Genomic DNA, 21,097 nt, shown 5'->3' on the forward strand with positions numbered 1-21,097 from the left:
ATTCTTTAACAAAGAGCGCCAACGAAGCGCTAACACCCAGCATATCATTAATAATATCCAAAAATAGAATTCGTGCTTTAGATGCGTTTTTTAAATGGATTGAAACAAGGATTTGACACAAAACTGCACTTACAGTCACAAAATACCATACCTAATTTGATATACTTAAGTCATTGTGTTTTTGAATTATCTCATTAACATGTTTCTGGAAATATACAGACCGACAGTCATCCCCTAGTTGGTTTTACCTCAAACTTTGACGAAAGTCTACACTACAGAAATTAAATGTGTATACAGAATCTTATCTATCTAGCTCTCTTCGTTTTGTAGTTATCGTGTTAACTTATATTCGAATAGTCGAACAGTTAAACTTCATCCAAACAGAATTTACACAACATTTGACAGAAATCTTCAAATTTGGTTTAAAGATCGAATATTAAATTTCAATCGTGTAGCTTAAAGTGTTTGTGAATCATCTTGGTCACAGTCAGGCAGACGGACATTTTCCAAAAAAGTGTTTTTCGAACCCAGGGAGGTCTGAAACGTGCAGAGTAGTCAAAATCTCGAGTTTCTTTGACGATTACTTACTCTACACTGCGTATACGAGCAAGTAAACAGGAAATAAAAATAAATGAATGTCGTCAGTGAATCTGTATAGCATGTCTATTATGTTGTATTTCTCACCTATTTCACATAATATTCCTTTAAATTCAGGTTTACAAATACATTTGAAACCTGATCCTTCAACGCTGCATATTCCTTCATTTTGGCAGGGATTCCATGAACAAGGACCTACAATATAAAATATTAATGAATTAATTCATTTGTCATTTAATACATTAAACAGCAAAAATTAAATTAATACAAAATAATTGAATAAAGAATAACGAGAAAGAATTTTTAGCGTTTTATTCCAAAGAAATTATACTCGCTTTTATTTAAATTAGACTGAATTTAAATTTTAATCGTATTCTTGCATGTCTCACACAACTCAAAGAAATTAAGTTGTATTTGAGGGGAAAGAGGAAGGTTCCATGAAAACAGAGTTATACTAAAGTTAAAAATGCATATTTGAGAAAATTAATAGTATTAGGAGCTGTCCCGATAATAATTTAAAGCTGACAGACTTAAAATAAACAATAAAAATATATATAAGAAATAATAAATTAATAATCAAATATAATAATTAATGAATTATTAGCTAAATTCAATAATGACTCTTTCAGATTTATACGGCATATTTAACTTATTTCATAGAATTTGTTTTTAATGAAGGCAAGCAATTTTAGTGTCTTGGTCTGTCAATCCTGAATATTCCTCTATTTTTACTCATTCAAGGTGCAAAGATATGAAATATCAATCATTTATTAATATTATTTTGAAACAAAAAAATAACTTTAACATTGGATTCCTAAAAAACAAAACTTTTGATTAATTCATATAAATTAAATTTTTGAGCCCTTTGAATAATCCGAGAAAGAATATTTTTTTAAGGAAAATTTAATCCCTCACAACTAGAGTTATGATAAAATAATGTGATCTAGAGTAATATAGAGAAGCCCGGTGGCGCAGCGGTAGCTCTTCGCACTCCCAAAACACAGCTTTATGTCACATTATCCTCGGGCGGGGCAAGGTCGACTCAGTCTTTCATCCCTTCAGTGAGTCGATAAACAAAGGATCAAGCATGCTTGGGAACTAAACACTGGGGGTTCCGCGTTAGACTGACCACCTAACTGGGACACTTTAAATATTGTGGTGAAAGCTTATAAGCCAGTTAACAGCTACGCTACGCGAGCAATTGCTTTTGTATTGTGGTCATGTTACTGGGCTGCGAACCACAAGGTCCCAGGTTCTATCCTTTCACATTCACATATCGCTACAATGGTGACCTCGGACGATGAGCCTTCAACCTTCGTACAGCTGTTGTGGCGCCAAATACCCGCAACCAAGTCGTCAGACTCACTTGACGTTGCAACACAAACACGCTCGCCATAACGCATGACGCTACTCAAATGGGTACAGGCGCATTAGAATCAACAGCTAATACATCAACAGCCATATCGTTCGTCTCACTTCCTACTCACTGGAGGGAGAGTCTGTAGTGAATAGCTTATAAGCCAGTTAACAACTGCGCTACACGAGCAATTGCTTTTGTATTGTGGTCATGTTACTGGGTTGCAAACCATAAGGTCCCAGGTTCTATCCTCGCTCATCGCACAATTCAATCCTCTACAATATCACACCTTGCACTCCAGGCCAATGGGTCAAGAAAGCAAATATTGGCACTGTAGGCCGTTGTCCATATGGGCTGTCATGCCACTGAGTTTAGTTTAATTAGTAATATAGAAATTTAAGATATTTGAAGTAATAAGGAATTAAGGAGAATCGTATATAACGAAAAATAAATATATTCAGCTTATTTTCAAAGATTAATGCTTTTTTTTTCATTGCTCACCTATTTCACATAATTCACCTTGGAATGGGGGCACGCAATCGCAGCTGAAACTTTGTGTATTCAATTTGCATGCTCCTCCATTTTTGCACGGGTATGAAGTACAAGGATCTGAAATATAAAAAAATCATTATTTCTATCTTCTAACTATTTATCCTGTTAAACTCCAAGGAGATAAAGTAAATTTTTATTTTTACTATTAATGAAAATAAATGAATGTGCATTGAAATCATTGGTCGACCGATTCATGGGGAGGGAAGTGCAGCTTCTGCGAGTCAAAAGACTGGAGCACCAGGAGGTAGAAGACTGGCTTAGCTCCTTCGCCTGCAGATTTTAGCTGGGCATAGTGCAAAGGCTTTCACGCCTTGGGTGACCCTACCAGGAGCAAGCTCCCGACGTACTTCACCCATTCCGCCCAGGGACACCCTCCCGCCACGATGAGGCAATGCGTCAGAACACCTTAGACACATGTCACATTTTATTGTATTTTATAATATTTTTGATGTTAAAAAATCATGATTATAGAGTAATAATTTCGGATAAGAAGTTGTGGAAAACTTTTTTTATGATTACCTTGATTTTACTAACATTTTGCATAGGTTTTAACTTTCCAATATTAAGTGCAACTACACTTCAAAAATAATAATATCTTATCCAATCACAATGCGAATTCCGAAGATTTAGCAAGCGTTAGCATGTGGAAAAACCTTTATTATTTTGAAGGTTTTGTAATTTAGTGATTTTTTTTTTGCACCCATGATGATTTTATCCATAATTTGAATATTTATTTTACAGCGAAATAAATTAGTTCAATTAAAGTGTCTTACTGCAAAAATATTGTATTTAGGATTTTTTTTTCTGAATACACGCTGAATATTTTTTTAAAACATTTCTTAACTGTGTTTCAATTGTATAACTAAATATCAAGGGTGCTTATAACTCGGTTGGAGTTTTTAATTTTTAGAAAGAAAATAAGTGGTATCTGAATGCATGTTTTAAATTCTGCAAGTTCCAATCTCGAGCGTTCACCCATTCAAACATAGTGTTTCGGAGTTTGGATATGCAGTCTACAGGAAACAAGAATATTTTATATTTTTTATGATTATATTGTTTTGATGTATTCAATTTCTATATATTACTTATAATAATGGTAAATTCAATTTAAAATCTAAGCAAAATGATTTTTTAAATGAAATTTAAATTTTTTAAAAATTTGAATTGTACCTACTTTTTTCACAAGTTTCTCCTGTCCAAGGTTCAATACAAGTGCATTTGAACTGATTTTCAACTACTTGGCACTGTCCACTGTTTTTGCATGGATTAAACGTGCATGAATCTATTAAGGAAAAAAAATATAACTAAAAAAAAATATCTAGGAAAAACTAGTCCTAAAACTAGTCTTATATTCATAGGAATATCAGAAGAAATCCAAAATTGAAATATTTTTTAGAAGTTAGTAAGAAATCCAGGAATTGGAGAATCTAACGTTTTGTTCGTCATAAATACACAATACCATAATTTAATATTCGCAACGATCAAAATGATTGCACTTTGTAATTTCAGCATTAAAATTACTGATTTCTACCCAGGGTCCTCAAATATTTTCAATTTTTGCTTTTTCATTCGATTTGTTTATTCTTATAATTACGAATGCAGTAATTCAGAAATGCGAAAAGATTTATTGGGAATAAATTTTTATTTAATCATAACACGAAATTTGAATATGTTTTTCTAAAATTAAATTTTATCCTCGTAAGAGATCAATATTTTGATGATTTATACACGTACTTCAAAGTCATAAAGAAGTTATCGAAAAAAATCCTGGTTTGTTTAATTTATTAACGAGATTTTAGCATATAAATATGAGATATTCATACATTTTCTGAGCAAATGCAGAGTGGTTAGAAGACTCGGAGATCCGTTTTTAACGGAAAGGAACCGAATGAAATTTCATAAATTTCTTACTTTAGATCATGTGAGCTGACGTTTCGGATCGAAAAAAAAATGAAATTTCACCAATGGATGATGCTGCATACTGCGTAAAATCCTATATTCATAAGTAGCTCTTTTAACTTTGCTATAAAAGTGATACGCAGGGTTTGAGGAAATAATTCACACGCAACCAACATGTCGTTGACCATGAAAGAGCATACAATGATTGTAAAGCCTTTTTTATTAGAATTGTGCAATGCTTCAGCTGCTCTCCGTACTTATCAACGATTGAAAAACTTAAGGAAAGAGATCATAAAATTAATGGGATGATGTACAAGTTTGAAGAAATAGTTCCTGGATGTTACACAGGTAAGAGGATGGCGCGAATGAAACCAGCAATTATGGAAGAAACGGCAAATGCAACAACCGAAATACCTGCAGGTTTTTGACTGTAAATGGTAACTCAATAGCGCACGAGCACTAAACATACAATGAGCAACTGTAGCATGATTTTACGAAAAATTCTAAATTTGTATTCTTACTTTAGAATTAAGATTCTTCTTAAAATGCATTTCATACAACCACTGAAGCCACAAGATTAGTTTGTACGTCTTGACTTTCCTTTGTGATTACTTTTGGGGATGCAAGTGGTTGATATTATGGACAGACGAGGCCCATTTTCACTTAGAGTTTTTCTGTGAACGCACAGAACTACAGTATATAGTATTGTATATAGGAATGCACAGAATTGCAGTATATATAAAACGACCATATCTGAGTAATCCTCACGTCGTGCAACAACAGCCCTTACATTCTCCATATGCCACCGCAAAGTGTGGATTTACTACACATTTCCTTCTTGGCCCGTACTTTTTCGAGGAAGTCGCAGTGAATGAGTTTGTTAGGTGTACAATCATTAAAGACCGATACAGCCATCTTCTGCAGGATCATGTTGTCTCGGCATTAAAGCAAAGATGATGCTCGTCTATCACAGAGTTAATACAAGATATTGCACCTTCTCATGCTGAAAGCAATAGGTAAAGAACGTGAATCAAACTCACTTCTTCGATGAACGTATCATCATCTCGCGTACTTTACCACTTGGCTGCCTCTAGAGATGCATAATCCACGATTTTTTGAATAACAAATAATATTGTTATTTTTAAATATGCGTTCCAAATATCTGTTATTTCAATCATATTATTAATTAAAAATTATTACTTAATATTAAATATAAAATTTATTAATTGTAATTAATACTTAATTTACTCATTTAATTAACGTGTGAATGAATTAATTTATCTGTTTCAGCTTACTTCTTACATTTTTTTTTCTCAAAACTACTTATTTAATTTATTTATTAGAGTGAACCATTTTCTGGAAAAGATGAGTTAAAAATATATGTCATTTCTTTAAAATGTTTACTTTAGTCCTATATTCTACCAGTAGATGGCGCCAGCAGTAAACAGAGTACATGTAATCAAAGTCAATCACGTCACGAGCAATAAAAAATGATCTGTATGGAATAGTGCATCATCAAATATGAATATCGGTGACTTCGCACTTTCCAGTGAAGCCTCGCACTTTCCGGTGAAATCACCGCTGCGATAAATTTCAGTGATATGCAATTCAATGATACGATACGATAATTCCAATAACCGGTCCGTTCACTTTTCAATCCAATCACAGATTTCTTTCGAGAGCTTCCATTGGATAGATCGTATCGTCACCGCTCCGGCAAATTTCAGTGATATCGTATCGATTGTTAGTTTCTATCGTGATCCAAAACTTGTAATCGAAATATCATCAGTAAGATCGTATGAAGGATTTGAATCACACCCCTCTTTGAAAAGTATTGATCACTTGTATTTGTGACTTTTTGATATTGGTTAAGTAATAACCGCTCTGAAAATATTCGTCATCTCTAGCTGCCTCGTGCGATTACCAGATCTGTATCAATTGAGGTCGTTGATAATGCTTTGGTACGGTTTCAGGATACTTGACTGAACAAGGCATCTATTTAGAGTACAGAGATGTGTAAATAAAAAAAAATATTTTTCTATTCTTTTATTTTTGATCTGGTTTTTTTTTTCGTTGTCGCACTACCTGAAAGCAAAATTTCACACTATTTTTTTTGTTTGCTTGTTTGGCAGAAACCTCATCTTCATAGCCTAAACAAAAAATATTTGAATTTTGGCTCTTTTTTTTTTTTCTTAGCTGAAATGGAAATCTGAGTCTTGGAGTGCTTAGTTAAATTTTAGCCATCATCTAGGTTTAAATCACAATATCTAGCTATCCCCCTTTTTTTAATGCGAACTAGATTAAAAAACTGGAAATGAAATCTAGACGCATATTCAAATTCATGAATGCAAGAGGAAAATTAAGGGAAATAAGTGTTTATTTCTGTTGTCACAAGTGTGCAAACTGCTCCACAATAATTCTCTCCTTGGATGTCATTAAAAGTATAGATTAAGAAAGATAATTCCAGAATAAATAAGTTACAATAAGTTGTATCTTTATTATCTGAAAATATTCACTTAACATAGTCTGATAAAAATAAGATACTATAGATATATGTATTTAAGGTGTAAAGATTCCGGATTTGGATAAGCAGTTGTCAGGGAACAAGAATGTTTTCAGTTTCTTTATAAGGATATTGTTTTTATTCATTCAATTTCTGTATATTACTTATAAAAAGTTAAATTAAAATCAAAATGTTAGCAAAATAATTTAAAAAATGAAATTAAAAAATGTCTTTAACTTGATTTATACCTACTTTCTTCACAAGTTTCTCCTGTCCAAGGTTCAATGCAAGTACACTTGAACAGATTTCCAACTACTTGGCATTGGCCACTATTTTTGCAAGGATTAAACGTGCATGGGTCTGTTAAAGAAAAAAAATACAACTGATAAAACATCTAGAAAAAACTAGTCCATGTTAAGACTATTCGAAGAAAACAAAAATTGAAATTTTTTTTCGAACTTATGAAGAAATCCAAGAATTGGAAAATCTAACATTTTGTTTGTCGGAAGTACGCGATACAATAATTTAACCTCCTCAACGAGCAAACTAAATCGGATACGATTTCGGCACAAAAAAATTGCAGGTTTTCACTCAGTTTTTTTCCTTCAAATGTTTTTGCCTTTTTTTTCACTCTATTTATACGTATAATTATGCAAGTGGTAATTCAGGAATGCGGCAAGATTCAAGGAAATAAATTTATATTTAATCATACCGCGAAATTCGAATATGCGTTTCTAAAGTTAAATTGAATCCATACAAGTGATAAGTGTATTTTCCCACGTATTTAAATGTTATAATGTAGTTACAGAAAAAAAAAATTGGATTATTTAATTCATAAAGGAAATTTTTACCATCTAAGTATGAGATATTCATACATTTTGTGAGTATATGCAGAGTTGTTAAACTGACTATCATTCTATGACTCCAGGATTCATAGATCGTTGACTATGACTCCAGGATTCATAGATCTGTTTTTACTTGAACGGATCGGAATGAAATTTCATAAATTTTTATTAGACCATAGAAGATGAGGCCAAAAAAAATTTTTAATTTTGCCGCTGGATGATGTAGTATACAGTTTCAAGTTATAACTGATAGCTCTTTTAATTTATAGCTCTTTTGAAAGTGATATGCATGGTTTGAAGAAATAATTCACACGCATTGAACATGCCTTGGATCATGAAAGAGTGAGCATTGATCGTAAAGTCTTTTTTTAATAGAATCAAGCAATGCTTTAGTGGTCTTTACAACAAACCATCGGAGGAAACACATAAGGAAAGAACCCATGAAATGAAGGGCATAACGAATAAGTTTGAAAAAATGGGTTCTTTAATGTTCCATTCGTTAAGAGAATGACGTGAAATGAAATGCAGAGGAGGTGGTAATTGCAAAAAACTAGAGTACCTGCATGTTTTTCAAATGCTTCTGCAAGTAATATAATAATATATTACTTACAGAATGGCGCAAGAGCACTGAACATTCCATAGGCAACTATAGCAGGTTTTTACACAAAATTCTGAAGTTGTGCTCTTACATCATGCATTTCGTACAACAAATGAAACCACAAGATTCCTATGTACGCCTTGACTTTCTTTGTGTTTACTAGAGAGGATCCAAGTGGATGACCTAATGAACAGACGAGATTCATTTTCACTGAGATGGTGTTGCGAATGCACAGAACTGCCATATATACAGAAGTGCCATAGTAATCTTTATGCCTTGCAACACCAGTTCCTACATCCCCCGTATACCACGGTGAAGTGTGGATTCACTTCGAATTTCCTTTTAGGTCCGTATTTTTTCGTGGAAGTAGCAGTGAACGAGTTTGTTAGGTATACAATCATTAAAGACCGATACAGCCATCTCCTGGAGGATCATGTTGTCCCGGTGTTAAAGAGAGGATGATGTTTCTCTGCCACAGTGTTAATACAAGATGTTGCCTCTGCTCATGCTGCAAGATGTGTAAAGAACATGAATCAAGCTCACTTCTCTGATGAATTTATCTTCATCTCATGTAAATTACCACTTGCCTGGCTCATACGATCACCAGATCTGAACCCTTGGGTTTTCTGGCTGTGGAGTTTTTTCAAAGATAGCGCTTATTAAATAATGAAGTGAACTTGAAAGTCACCATCGTTCAAAATGTCCCTCTCATTCCTACTGAAATGCTGTGTGAGGTCGTTTATAATGCATTGGCACTTTCAGGGCATTGTTGACAGAACAAGGCAGATATTTTGAGTACACATGAGTGTAAACAAATAAAATACTTTGATGTATTTTTTTTATTTTTGAACTGTTATCTTTCTTTTCATTTTGTTACAGCACCACCTACTGGCCAAATCCTGAACTATTTGTTACCCCAATTTCAAGGTTTAAGTTAAAAAAAAATATATGAATTTTAATTTGCTGATTTTCTTAGCAGAAACGGAGATCTGAGCCTTGGAGTGCTGTTAGTCTTATTTCAGCCATCTTAAATATTTAAATCACAATATCTAGACTTTGTATTTTCTTGTCAATGTGAATTTGATTAAAGAATACAAAAAAAAGGCAATCTAAATCTAAACGCACATTTAAATTCAAGAATGCAAGAGGAAAATTCATTAATTTTGTCCGTTGTCACAAGTTTGCAAACCGCCACACAATAATTCTCTCCTTGGGTGCCATTAAAAATATAGATAACGAAAGAAAATTATTTAGTATATAAATTGAAACACACACACACACACACAAACACAAATATATATTACCGATATGTGCATTTAAGATGCAAAATTTAAAATCTTTAAATCGTTACAAAATTGTCAATGACATTTTGAGATCCTTTCTAGACCCGTATAATATTTAAAAAAAAAAAATCGAATATCAAAATACACTGAAATTTTTTTTAATTGTAAACACTTTCAGAAATATATTGCAAGAAATATATCTTATTTAGGAAATTTAAAAAAAGAAAAAAAATGTTGGTTTTATTTGTTAGCAGTCTTTTATCGTCTGCTGAAATGCTTTTTAATTCGAAAAAAAATGAAGTAATGGTTTTCATTAAATTTTTATTGCTGATTAATTTGGCTGATTTGTTTTAATATTTTCTGTAAAAAAACTTTTATCATTATAAAATATACAAGAATGAAGCAATCAGAAATGAAATTCAAATACACTGTTGTATTTCTTTGGTAAAATAAAGCAAACTAGATTCATGAATTGAGTTGTTAAAAACAAGGAACTTAAAAAGTATAAAAATAATGAAGTATTAAATGTTTGACAACCGCAACTAAAAGACCCCATTCAATGCTGAATGTAAATACTTTATAAAATAAACAATTTATCACTCTATTTAAAATTTATGATTTCATTTCGATTTTTAATGAATGTTTATATTTCCCGAGGAAGCTTATAAGATAAAGAAAGAAAAAATCTAATATCTAATCGAAATATATGTTGGCATTACGTTCTTTTCTAGATGAAAATTTGATATCCATGAAAGAAAGACATTAAAATTATTTCTTGACATGTATATTCAGTATTAGTATAAAATAAATCTACATCTTGATTCGAAAATAGAATATTTATATTTGAATTGTGTCAACATTCATTCACACTTTGAATATTATTTAGGTAAAAACAATAACTTAAGAAAAAACAGCATGTTCAGAAATTTATTTATTTTTTCTCATTGCAATTCTTTCAAATCACGCCAGTTCTTAAATAATAGAGGAGTTCCATTCTCTTACAAAAATTAATGGATGTTCAAGTATATTCAATGAATTGAAGATTGATATTAAATTATTTTCAATGTTCTTAGTTTTGTAAAAAATGTAACTCTAAAATGATAAGCTAGTAAAAAAGTTATCCCGCCATGCCTAAGCAAAAGGGAGTAAAATGAATGAAGAAACTGATAGCAATAATCAATTAGGGCATAGCGACTTTATTGATAAGTAGTTTCGTCATTGAAGTGAAGGTAATTCACTCCCACACTATCGCTATATTCTTTAGTGATTCAAGAACCTGTTTAATCTATCAGCTTCTCATCAATGCCTATCCATTGTCAACCCTGGAAAAGATTATCATGGCATAATTTTTGGAGCATGCTGATTAAAAATAAGTTTCGCATTGACTTAAAATGTCTCAAATTAGAATAAAGAAAGTCAACAAAATGTCAAAAATGTCGTTTTAGTTATATTTGTATATATATGCAATTTATGTAACAATATCTCCTTTTGCATTTTCTTGGATACAGTAAATATTCATATTGTTCATTAAAGAACATAATTTATTGAGTATATCAAAATATATTATGAACGATTAAATTGATTAAAATAACTCATTTTTTAATATAATTTTTCAAATAATTTAAAACACGGGTGAATTACAAGTATTTGGCTTGAATACCTTTTATCGATTACCACAAATTTTAAACCAAAGATCTTATTGTAATTTTTTTCTCTAAGAATCCACAGATAAGAATATTAAAGATTGATTGACGGATTTCAATTAGAAATATAAAATGAGAGGCATGGTTTATGAATGACACTTGGTTGAATTGCATATTTTCGAATCGTATTATATTCTCCATCGCTTTAGCAGTGATTTAAGTTGTATAGATTTAAAATTAAAGGGTAAAAATTCATTGTCGATTATTTAATACTAGCCGCCTTTGGCGACCAGCCGGTTCGCCAATCTTAATGTTCGTTAAAATTTTAATAATTAAATATTTTATGCAATTTCTACTTTAATAGCTTCTTCATCAAAATATTGTAAAACTTCAAATTTTGATTATCATATAATTCATTCATAATATTATAAAGGCCTTCAGTCATAACGTAATATGTATCTCTCTCATTTTCTGTTAGCACCCGTAGAATTTATGCTTTAAATTAAAGTGGAAAGAATTTATCTTCAATTAATATAATAATATTTTTTACTGAAACAAAGCATTTTTTTATAATATGAGTACTGAAAATAGAGTCACTCAGCGTTTAAACTTTATGGGCACTTAAGAATATCTTTTTTAATTTATGTAATATCTCAAGAGTTGGTCAACAAAATTTTCTTAGATTCATTATGAGCAGATCGATTAATTAACAATGTTTAAATTTAAATTCATCAAACACTAAGAAAATAAAACGAATCTTTTAAAATAAACGGTTGAAAACAGGTTTTAAAAAAACTACTTAAAAAACGATGTACTTAAAACTATAAGCATATACAAAAAATATATAACTAACATGAATACAATTTACTTACAAAAGCATGCAACTAACCCAAAAATAATTTAAATCATCCATTGATAACGTTGTCATGGCAACAATCAGAACAGAATGCGCATGCGTGAATTTTCTTCGCCGGTTACGTAACGCAAATATGTGATTTTTTCTACGCCAGTTGGGTTAACGCTATGCGGATTAGAAATTTTTAATTTCCTTTATTCTGTTTTATTTTAATTCAAAAGTACTTCAGAATGAATCTGAAAGATTGATTCATTAACAATGTTTAATTTTAAATGCATCAAACATTCAGAAAATAAACAGAATCGTTTGAAATAATCGGCCGAAAAATGTTAACCCTAGCCTCATTACTGTTGGGAGAAAAAAAAACTGAAGCCTTTCTCGTTTGGCGCTGGGGATAATGGAAGATTTTTTTGGCGGAAAAGTTGGCGATGGGGAAAATGGAAGATTTTTTTGGCGGGAAAGTTAGTTTTTAATTAATAATTAAAATTCTAATTAAAAATTCGAAAAAAGAAACCCCAGGTGCACATTCCCAACCACCAAGGTATACATGTACCAAATTTGGTAGCTGTATGTCAAACGGTCTGGCCTGTAGAGCGCCAACACACACACACACACACACATTGAGCTTTATTATAAGTACTAGCCGCCTTTGGCGACCAGCCGGTTCGCCAATCTTAATGTTCGTTAAAATTTTAATAATTAAATATTTTATGCAATTCCAACTTTAATAGATTCTTCAGCAAAATATTTAAAAACTTCAAATTTGGATAGTCATATAATTCACTCTTAATATTATAAAGGCCTTCAGTCATAACGTGATATGTATCTCTCTAATTTTCTGTTACCCCTCGTAGAATTTATGCTTTAAATTAAAGTGTAAATGATTCATCTGCAATTAATATAATAATATTTTTTACTGAAACAAAGCATTTTTTTTAATAGTATGATTACTGATAATAGAGTCACTGAGCGTTTAAACTTTATGGGCACTAAAGAATATCTTTCTTAATTTATGTAATATCTCAAGAATTTGTCAACAAAATTTTCGCAGATTCATCATGAACAGATCGATTAATGAACAATGTTTCATTTTAAATGCATTAAACACTAAGAAAATAAAATGAATCGTTTAAAATAATCGGTCTAAAACAGGTTTAAAAAAACTACTTAAAAAACGATGTAGTTAAAACTATAAGCATATACAAAAAAATATATAACTAACATAAATACAATTTAATTACAAAAGCATGCAACTAACCTAAAAATAATTTAAATCATTGAAAACAGGTTTAAAAAAACTACTTAAAAAACGATGTACTTAAAACTATAAGCATATACAAAAAAATATATAACTAACATAAATACAATTTAATTACAAAAGCATGCAACTAACCTAAAAATAATTTAAATCATTGAAAACAGGTTTAAAAAAACTACTTAAAAAACGATGTACTTAAAACTATAAGCATATACAAAAAATATATAACTAACATAAATACAATTTACTTACAAAAGCATGTAACTCGCCTAAAAATAATTTAAATCGTCTGTTGAAAGTGGTTGTCATGACAACAATCAGAACAATGCGCATGCGTGAATTTTCTTCGGAAACTTCTTTTCCCTTTCCAGCTGTGTTGCCATAGAAACCGGCGCACAGCTGTTTACACGTTTATGTTTATCTATTCAGATTTTATAATATCTAATCAGAGTAACGGTGAATATCAGTGTGTTCGTGTTCGTCAATAAATGTTAATTTTTTTAATAACATGATTAACGAAAAATGAGTCACTGAGCATTTAAACCTTATGGGAACTAAAAAATATCTTTCTTAATTTATGTAATATCTCAAGAATTTGTCGACCAACCGGTTCGCCAATCTTAATGCTCGTTAAAAATTTTATATTTAAATATTTTATGCAATTCCTACTTTAATAGCTTCTTCATCAAAATATTTTAAAACTTCAAATTTTAATAGTCATATAATTCACTCATAATATTATAAAGGCCTTCAGTCATAACGTAATATGTATCTCTCTCATTTTCTGTTAGCACCCGTAGAATTTATGTTTTAAATTAAAGTGGAAAGAATTAATCTGCAATTAATATAATAATATTTTTTACTGAAACAAAGAATTTTTTTATAATCTGATTAATGAAAATAGAGTCACTCAGCGTTTAAACTTTATGGGCACTAAAGAATATCCTTTTCAATTTACGTATTATCTCAAGAATCTGTCAACAAAATTTTCTCAGATTCATCATGAGCAGATCGATTCATAAACAATGTTTACTTTTAAATGCATCAAACACTAAGAAAATGAAACGAATCGTTTAAAATAGACGGTTTAAAACAGGTTTTAAAAAAACTACTTAAAAAACGATGCACTTAAAACTATAAGCATATACAAAAAATATATAACTAACATAAATACATTTTAATTACAGAAACATGCAACGAATCTAAAAAAAATTTAAATCCAGTCCGCATCGGTTGATAATAAATAATTCGTCAACACAATGCGGAATTCAGAACACAAAGCGCATGCGTGAATTTTCAACGCCAGTTACGTAACGCAAATACGTGATTTTTTTTCTACGCCAGTTGGGGTAACGCTATGCGGATTAGAAATTTTTAATTTTCTTTATTCTGTTTTATTTTTATTCAAAAGTTCTTCAGAATGAAACTGAAGGATCGATTAATTAACAATGTTTAATTTTAAATGCATCAAACATTAAGAAAATAAACAGAATCGTTTGAAATAATCCGCCGAAAAATACTAACCCTAGCCTCATTACTGTTGGGAAAAAAAACCCCGGGAGCCTTACTCATTTGGCGGTGGCGAAAATGGAAGATTTGTTTGGCGGAAAAGTTGGCGGTGGGGAAAATGGAAGATTTTTTTGGCGGGAAAGTTAGTTTTTAATTAATAATTAAAATTCTAATTAAAATTTCAAAAAAAGGGACCCCAGGTGCACATTCCCGACCTCTAAGGTATACATGTACCAAATTTGATAGCTGTATGTCAAATGACCTGGCCTGTAGAGCGCCAACACACACACACACACACACACACACACACATTGAGCTTTATTATAAGTATAGATTGAAGATTTAAAGAACAATATTTTAACGTGTGTGTGTATGTACATACTAACGGAAACGTACAGTATACGATATAATACAATTGGACACGCACGACCAAATAAAAATAAAGTATTCCAAAATACAAATACAAAAGCACAAATGTAAATATGTAAATATATCTAGACAAACACACAAAATAAAGTTAAATAATAGAGGGAAAATACTATTAATATAATCACAAAAGGAAATGAAAGAGGATTTACTCTGTACAAAAGCAAATAAATGAGGAGGCCAAGCTATATTGTTGTTGCGTATTCAATATTCTCAGTGATACCGTCTCGGAGGACTTTGGGGCTACAACAGATTTATACGTTTACCAGCCACCATGTACGCGGAGAGTCTTCGATCGGCGGGGTTCGAATTCACAACTCAAGGGATGCGAATCCAACGCCCTACCAACCAGGCTATCCCGGCCTAAGCTGTATTTCTTTTAGAAGGCAGCTCCTGAGTTAAAGTCTTTCGGAAATAAATTTGGTGCATTCAATTAACAAATGCTTGGGATCCTGGACTGCACTAGTGTACCACGAACACCTATCAGTCGGTGACAAAACGTTTAAGTAAACGTCGGACGTTTTAAGTATGCTTTAAAGCTTCCATGCTCAGTCAGAAACTGGGTAAGCTTAAAATTAGACTCAAAGTAGTAAGCCTTTATATGCTTCGAAGAAAAATGAGATTGGATTGTGTTTAAAAATTATTTGGTTTAGGGAACGTGTGTGTGTGACTGTTTACCATTTTGGCAATGTGGTCCACTATAGGGTGACTTGCATGTGCAGATGTAGCCTTTTTTACCAACTTTGCATGTTCCTCCGTTCTGACATGGCTGCTTGTCACAAGGTCCTAAGAATAATGAATGAATTTTTCAAAAATACCAACATATATGATACTCCTAATAATAATTGGATAAATATATTCTTTGTAAACCACATTTTGAAGATTTTATTTACCAATTTGGCATTGTGGTCCGCTATAGGGTGGCTTGCATGTGCAAATATAGCCTTTTTTACCAACTTTGCATGTTCCATCATTCTGACACGGATTCTCGTCACAAGGACCTAGGAAAAATAATAAAATTTTTCAAAAATGCCAATACATATGATACTCCTTTATAATAATTTGATAAATAAGTACTGCTTTGTTGAATAAGATCATTTTATGATCTAATATGAGCTTAGATTAAACTAAATTATCACAATTTCACAGACACGAAATGTATTATAAATTTTTCTAATGATTTTTATGTCTATTATCATAGGGTAAGTGGAGGAATGAAGTAATGTGGAGCGATCAATAGCTTCCACCATTTAATAAAGTTATAAAATATAATTTATTATTTTCAAACGTTTCTTTTCATTCCTTTAGATAATTCAAAAGTGAAATTTGAATATGATTTTTGTTCAATGTATCCATGTTAAGGAATAACGGAATTTTCATTCTTACACATAGGGGACGGGCATTTGAATGTATGAAACATTTTTCATATTTATATATCACGTACTTTATGCATGCATTAAACTTGAAGATTTACTAAAACATTCCACGAAAATTTAGTAAATATATAATGTTAATTTCAATTCATTTTTAGCTAGCTTTAAAAAATATCCCATAAAACTAATGAACAATTCGTGTAATCATATAATCAATAATAATATTGATGTGTAATAATCAATTTTAACATTATTTTTCAATCACTGGTGATGATAGGAAACAAATGATTTCAACCAGTCCAACAGAAGAATTTAATAAAACTTATTTAAAAACAAGATATTTATCAAACAGTTGATGGAAAATGAAATCTTTTAGACTGAAATAATACAAAATTAGTGAGTTGTTTTTTTAGTTTATGACCATAATATTGCAGATTTAATGCATTTAAATTACGCAATTTATTCTTGATACAGATTTTGAAAAGTTTTTTAGTTTTGTTACAATTTAAGGAATATTAATCAAATCAAAAAGTTTTTTAGAAATGCAATGCATGTATGGGCAAAGGAATGTTTGACACATTTTAAATAGAAAATATCAGCCTTAGAGGCCATTTCTTCAGCTCGGGCTAAGAAGAAAAATGTGAAATTTTTTCGAATTATAAAATTGTCTCTTTATCATAGTTTACCCGCCGAAATATATAAAATTTCAATAAGATCTCGATAGAAAGGATTTGGGAAAAATCTTACAAATATTTTAATTGAATTGTTCTCACCATGCTCGCAAATGTTTCCTTTCCAAGGACCTACACAAGAACACTTGAACTCTTCGCCATCTACTTTGCATGTTCCATTATTTTTACAAGGGTTATGTGTGCAAGGGTCTATAAAAATATAAATTCTTCAATTATTTCAATTGTTATAAAACATTGGTTTCTATAAACTATAAAAAAAATGTATCCTTCACTCTTTTTGTCATACAAGCCATCAATTGGGGGAAATTTAAACAGTACAAAAATATAGAGATTTCAAAATAATTTACATTTCAGCAAACATGTTATTAAAACATAAATTATTAATTCCTCTTCTGACCAATCCCGATGGATGCTGATACTCTCTACTTCATATAAATATTTTTTATGGTGCATAATAACTTTACATTATAAAAAAATCGATGCATGTGTTTGTTAATGTATATCCTGATCATTTTTATATGGAAAATAATTAAATGAAGATAAATAATAGAATTTCTGGCTACTTGTCATTCGTTCTCTTGTTCGCAAATGAAGTAAATAGTGAGAGTTTTAACTATTGTAATTAGAAAATTATACCTCGAGTATTTGATGAAACACGTTCAAAGATTAGAATCAGTTTTAAAATTGTGACTGTCTTTTGTTCATCTACGTTACCATTATAATGCAAAAGTTTATGTTAACATCTAAGTAGCTTTTGTTAGGATGTAACTGCAGGTTCCTCTTTTTAATAAGAAAACTCATATTCAAGGAAAAATAAAAATTCTCTGGTACTCCTTCCTTTCTCCTATAAAACAGTGGGCACGAAGTTCATAATACATTCATAAAATAGTAAAAAAATTTATACCATGATTACATTAAGAGATATGCATTTTTTGTAATTCATTTTCTGTTAAGAGGTTGTTTCCATAAAATTTATATATTCTCTGGACTTCGGTAATAGTATTTTTTGTCACACTTTCAAAGCATCTGTAGAGCTTCAATCCACATGGTAAGATCGTTTGCTATTTCATTAATAAAATATTTGCACTAAAAATATTAATAAAATCTTTGTTTTTTTCTCAGTAAAGAAATATTCTAAAGAATTGAAAATTTTGTTTCATTTGCACTTGAGTTTGATTCTCCATCACGCTGAAATAAAAAGAAATGGAAAGTTTTGTTGTTTAAGTACAGGGTAAGCAATAAATAAGTTACCTACTTCAGAGGGCTCTAAAAAGCGCTCTATTGATCAAAATGAGATAAAATTTGAATTACAGATTATTGAAATGATGCGCTTTACATTTATTAAGTAAAAAAGTAGTACAAAAATTCACCTTTAGGTGGCGTTGTAATACACATAAAACCATATAATATGGTTTATAATTGTTAAATAAAGTAAAATTAAAATTGCTTAGTATGTTCTCCTTCATTTGCAACAATATGCCCTTGTCGGTGAAACCATATTTTCTATCGATGACCGGAGTCTGCCAGAATATTAAAAATATGGCGCCGAGTGTTGTCCTTCAGATCTGGTAGAGATGATGGCCTTTGACGGTAGATATTATCCTACAAATAACCTCACAACCAAAAGTCGCAAGGTGTGATGTCCGGACCACGCTATCGGGAAATGACGGCTGATGACTCGTGCTTCTATGAAATGCTATGTTAACAATCTCTTTATACGATGATCAATATGACGTAGTGCACCATCCTGCATGAAAATGATGTCTTAAATGTATCCATGCTGTAGAAGAATTAGGATTTCAAAATCCCTCAGCATATTATGGTACCTTTGTCATATGACGGAATAGGTTTGGATTCCACTTGAAGTTGTCTCTTCAAAGAAATACGGTCCAATGATAAAAGTAGCTGTAAAATCACACTCTACTGTCACTTTTTCAGGATACAAGGGTTGTTCCTGGATAACGTGAGGATTTTCCTCTGTCTAAATTCGACAGTTGTGGGTGAACTTGCCCATTGTGGCAAAAGTGGGCCTTATCATTCCACAGAATGTCCCATGGTCAAGTTGTATCAATCACCATTCGAGCAAGGAACTGAAATGCAAAAGTTTTACGGACCTCTAAGTCCCCGTCCTGCAACAGGTACACAGACTTCATTTTGTATGGATAAAAATACAAAGCCTGTCGTACAATTTTTCGTGCAGTTGAATACGGCATACCCAGAACTCGGGAAACAACTGGCAAACTCACACTACTATGCGACGACTGACTGATGGCTTCAACGAGCGTGGTAGCAACATTTTCCAGCTGGAAGACGAGTTTTTTTTTTCGTCCTCTACCTGAAAGAATGCCAAGTTGCTCAGTTTTTTCAAATTTCTGCATTATCTTGCGTAAAGCACCTAGGGAAATTGGACCTCTTCTTATCTACTTCATACGACGAAATTCCTTTAGAGCTGCAACGGAGATTTGTTGGTTCTGGTAGAAGAATTTCACCAGTAGCGCTTTTTCTTGTAACGTAGGCATGACGAACAGAGAAGAAACTAATGTTCGTACAGAATCCTCCTTTTTATCCAAAGAAAAATGGTAATAGATATGCTCTGTAACGCAAATTATGTTTAACAATTTCAATATATGTAAATAAATGCCATTTGTGTTACAGCGACATCTATTGGTGAATTTTTTTACTAATTTTTTTTAACTTAATAAATGTAAAGCGCATTATCTAATTAATCTGTATTTCAAATTTTATCTTATTTGGACCAATAGAACGCATTTTAGAGCCCTCTAAAGTGTGTAACTTATTTTTTGCTAACCCTGTAAAAGACACAAAATGAAATATATTTTTTATTATTTAAAAGAAATGTCAATTGTAGTTTAAAATTAATATCTTATCTGTTCAGAGATAAAACGAATTAACTGATTTTTATTCTTTTGCAATTTATTTCTATGTTCCTTTATCAATATATATTATCATCACTGCTTACTACTCATAAATAGACATGAAATGATACGCAGCTTTATTTTACAAGCATGCAAAAAGTACCCTATTTCAATCAGTGACAAACGTAAATCAGTTTTCCTCCGATTTCTTAGTGTCCCATACAAACGCTTTTTGTTGGTGAACGATTTCATTATATGAAGACACTTATACAGGGTATATGCATGTTACAGACGCGGAAAGAAAATTGCGGAACGTAATTCAAAACATCCATCCATATCTTTAATTTCCTTCGTTATGAAACTTTTTAAAGATACATCATATATCTTTGCTGTTTCTTATATGAATATAAGTTTGTTGTTGTTGTTGTTGTTTATATTGGCACTTACCATGGACAAGCTCGCTGACGATGTTAGCAATTTTAAGCCAAGGGAACGTCTCCTGTTTTAGTAGCTCCAACTAGGGCCAAGAGTACGTATTAGCTACTCACACATCACATACGCTTGCGCAACCCATTTTTAAAGGGGGGGGGACATTCACACATCTCACAGATAGAACAGACGAGGAACAATCATGCCCAAACCGGGACCCGAACCCAGGACGCCCAGGTCACGGGGAAGACGCGCTTCTCCTATACCAGGACGCCGACGAATGTAAATTTAAAAGTAGGTATAGCTGTAATAATTATATATAATTATAAGAATAATTATGTATTATTATAAGAATTATTACTTGCAGTTAATTATAACTATTCCTTTGGATGACTTTAAGA

At 31.4% G+C, this 21,097-nt stretch overlaps 1 protein-coding gene across 1 annotated transcript in view; it reads right to left on the bottom strand.

Annotated features, from left to right (window-relative positions):
- The window catches only part of LOC129975219 (neurogenic locus notch homolog protein 1-like), a gene marked incomplete in the record, with an annotated part of 118,297 nt that overhangs the window by 72,485 nt on the left and 24,715 nt on the right, over positions 1-21,097 (bottom strand). The window contains 7 exon segments of the mRNA XM_056088216.1: positions 685-792; positions 2,456-2,563; positions 3,681-3,788; positions 7,161-7,268; positions 16,005-16,112; positions 16,220-16,327; positions 17,473-17,580. Of these exon segments, the coding sequence (XP_055944191.1) occupies positions 685-792; positions 2,456-2,563; positions 3,681-3,788; positions 7,161-7,268; positions 16,005-16,112; positions 16,220-16,327; positions 17,473-17,580 (756 nt within the window).

Source organism: Argiope bruennichi, chromosome 7 (genome assembly GCF_947563725.1).
Source record: "Argiope bruennichi chromosome 7, qqArgBrue1.1, whole genome shotgun sequence".
Classification (NCBI taxonomy): domain Eukaryota; kingdom Metazoa; phylum Arthropoda; class Arachnida; order Araneae; family Araneidae; genus Argiope; species Argiope bruennichi.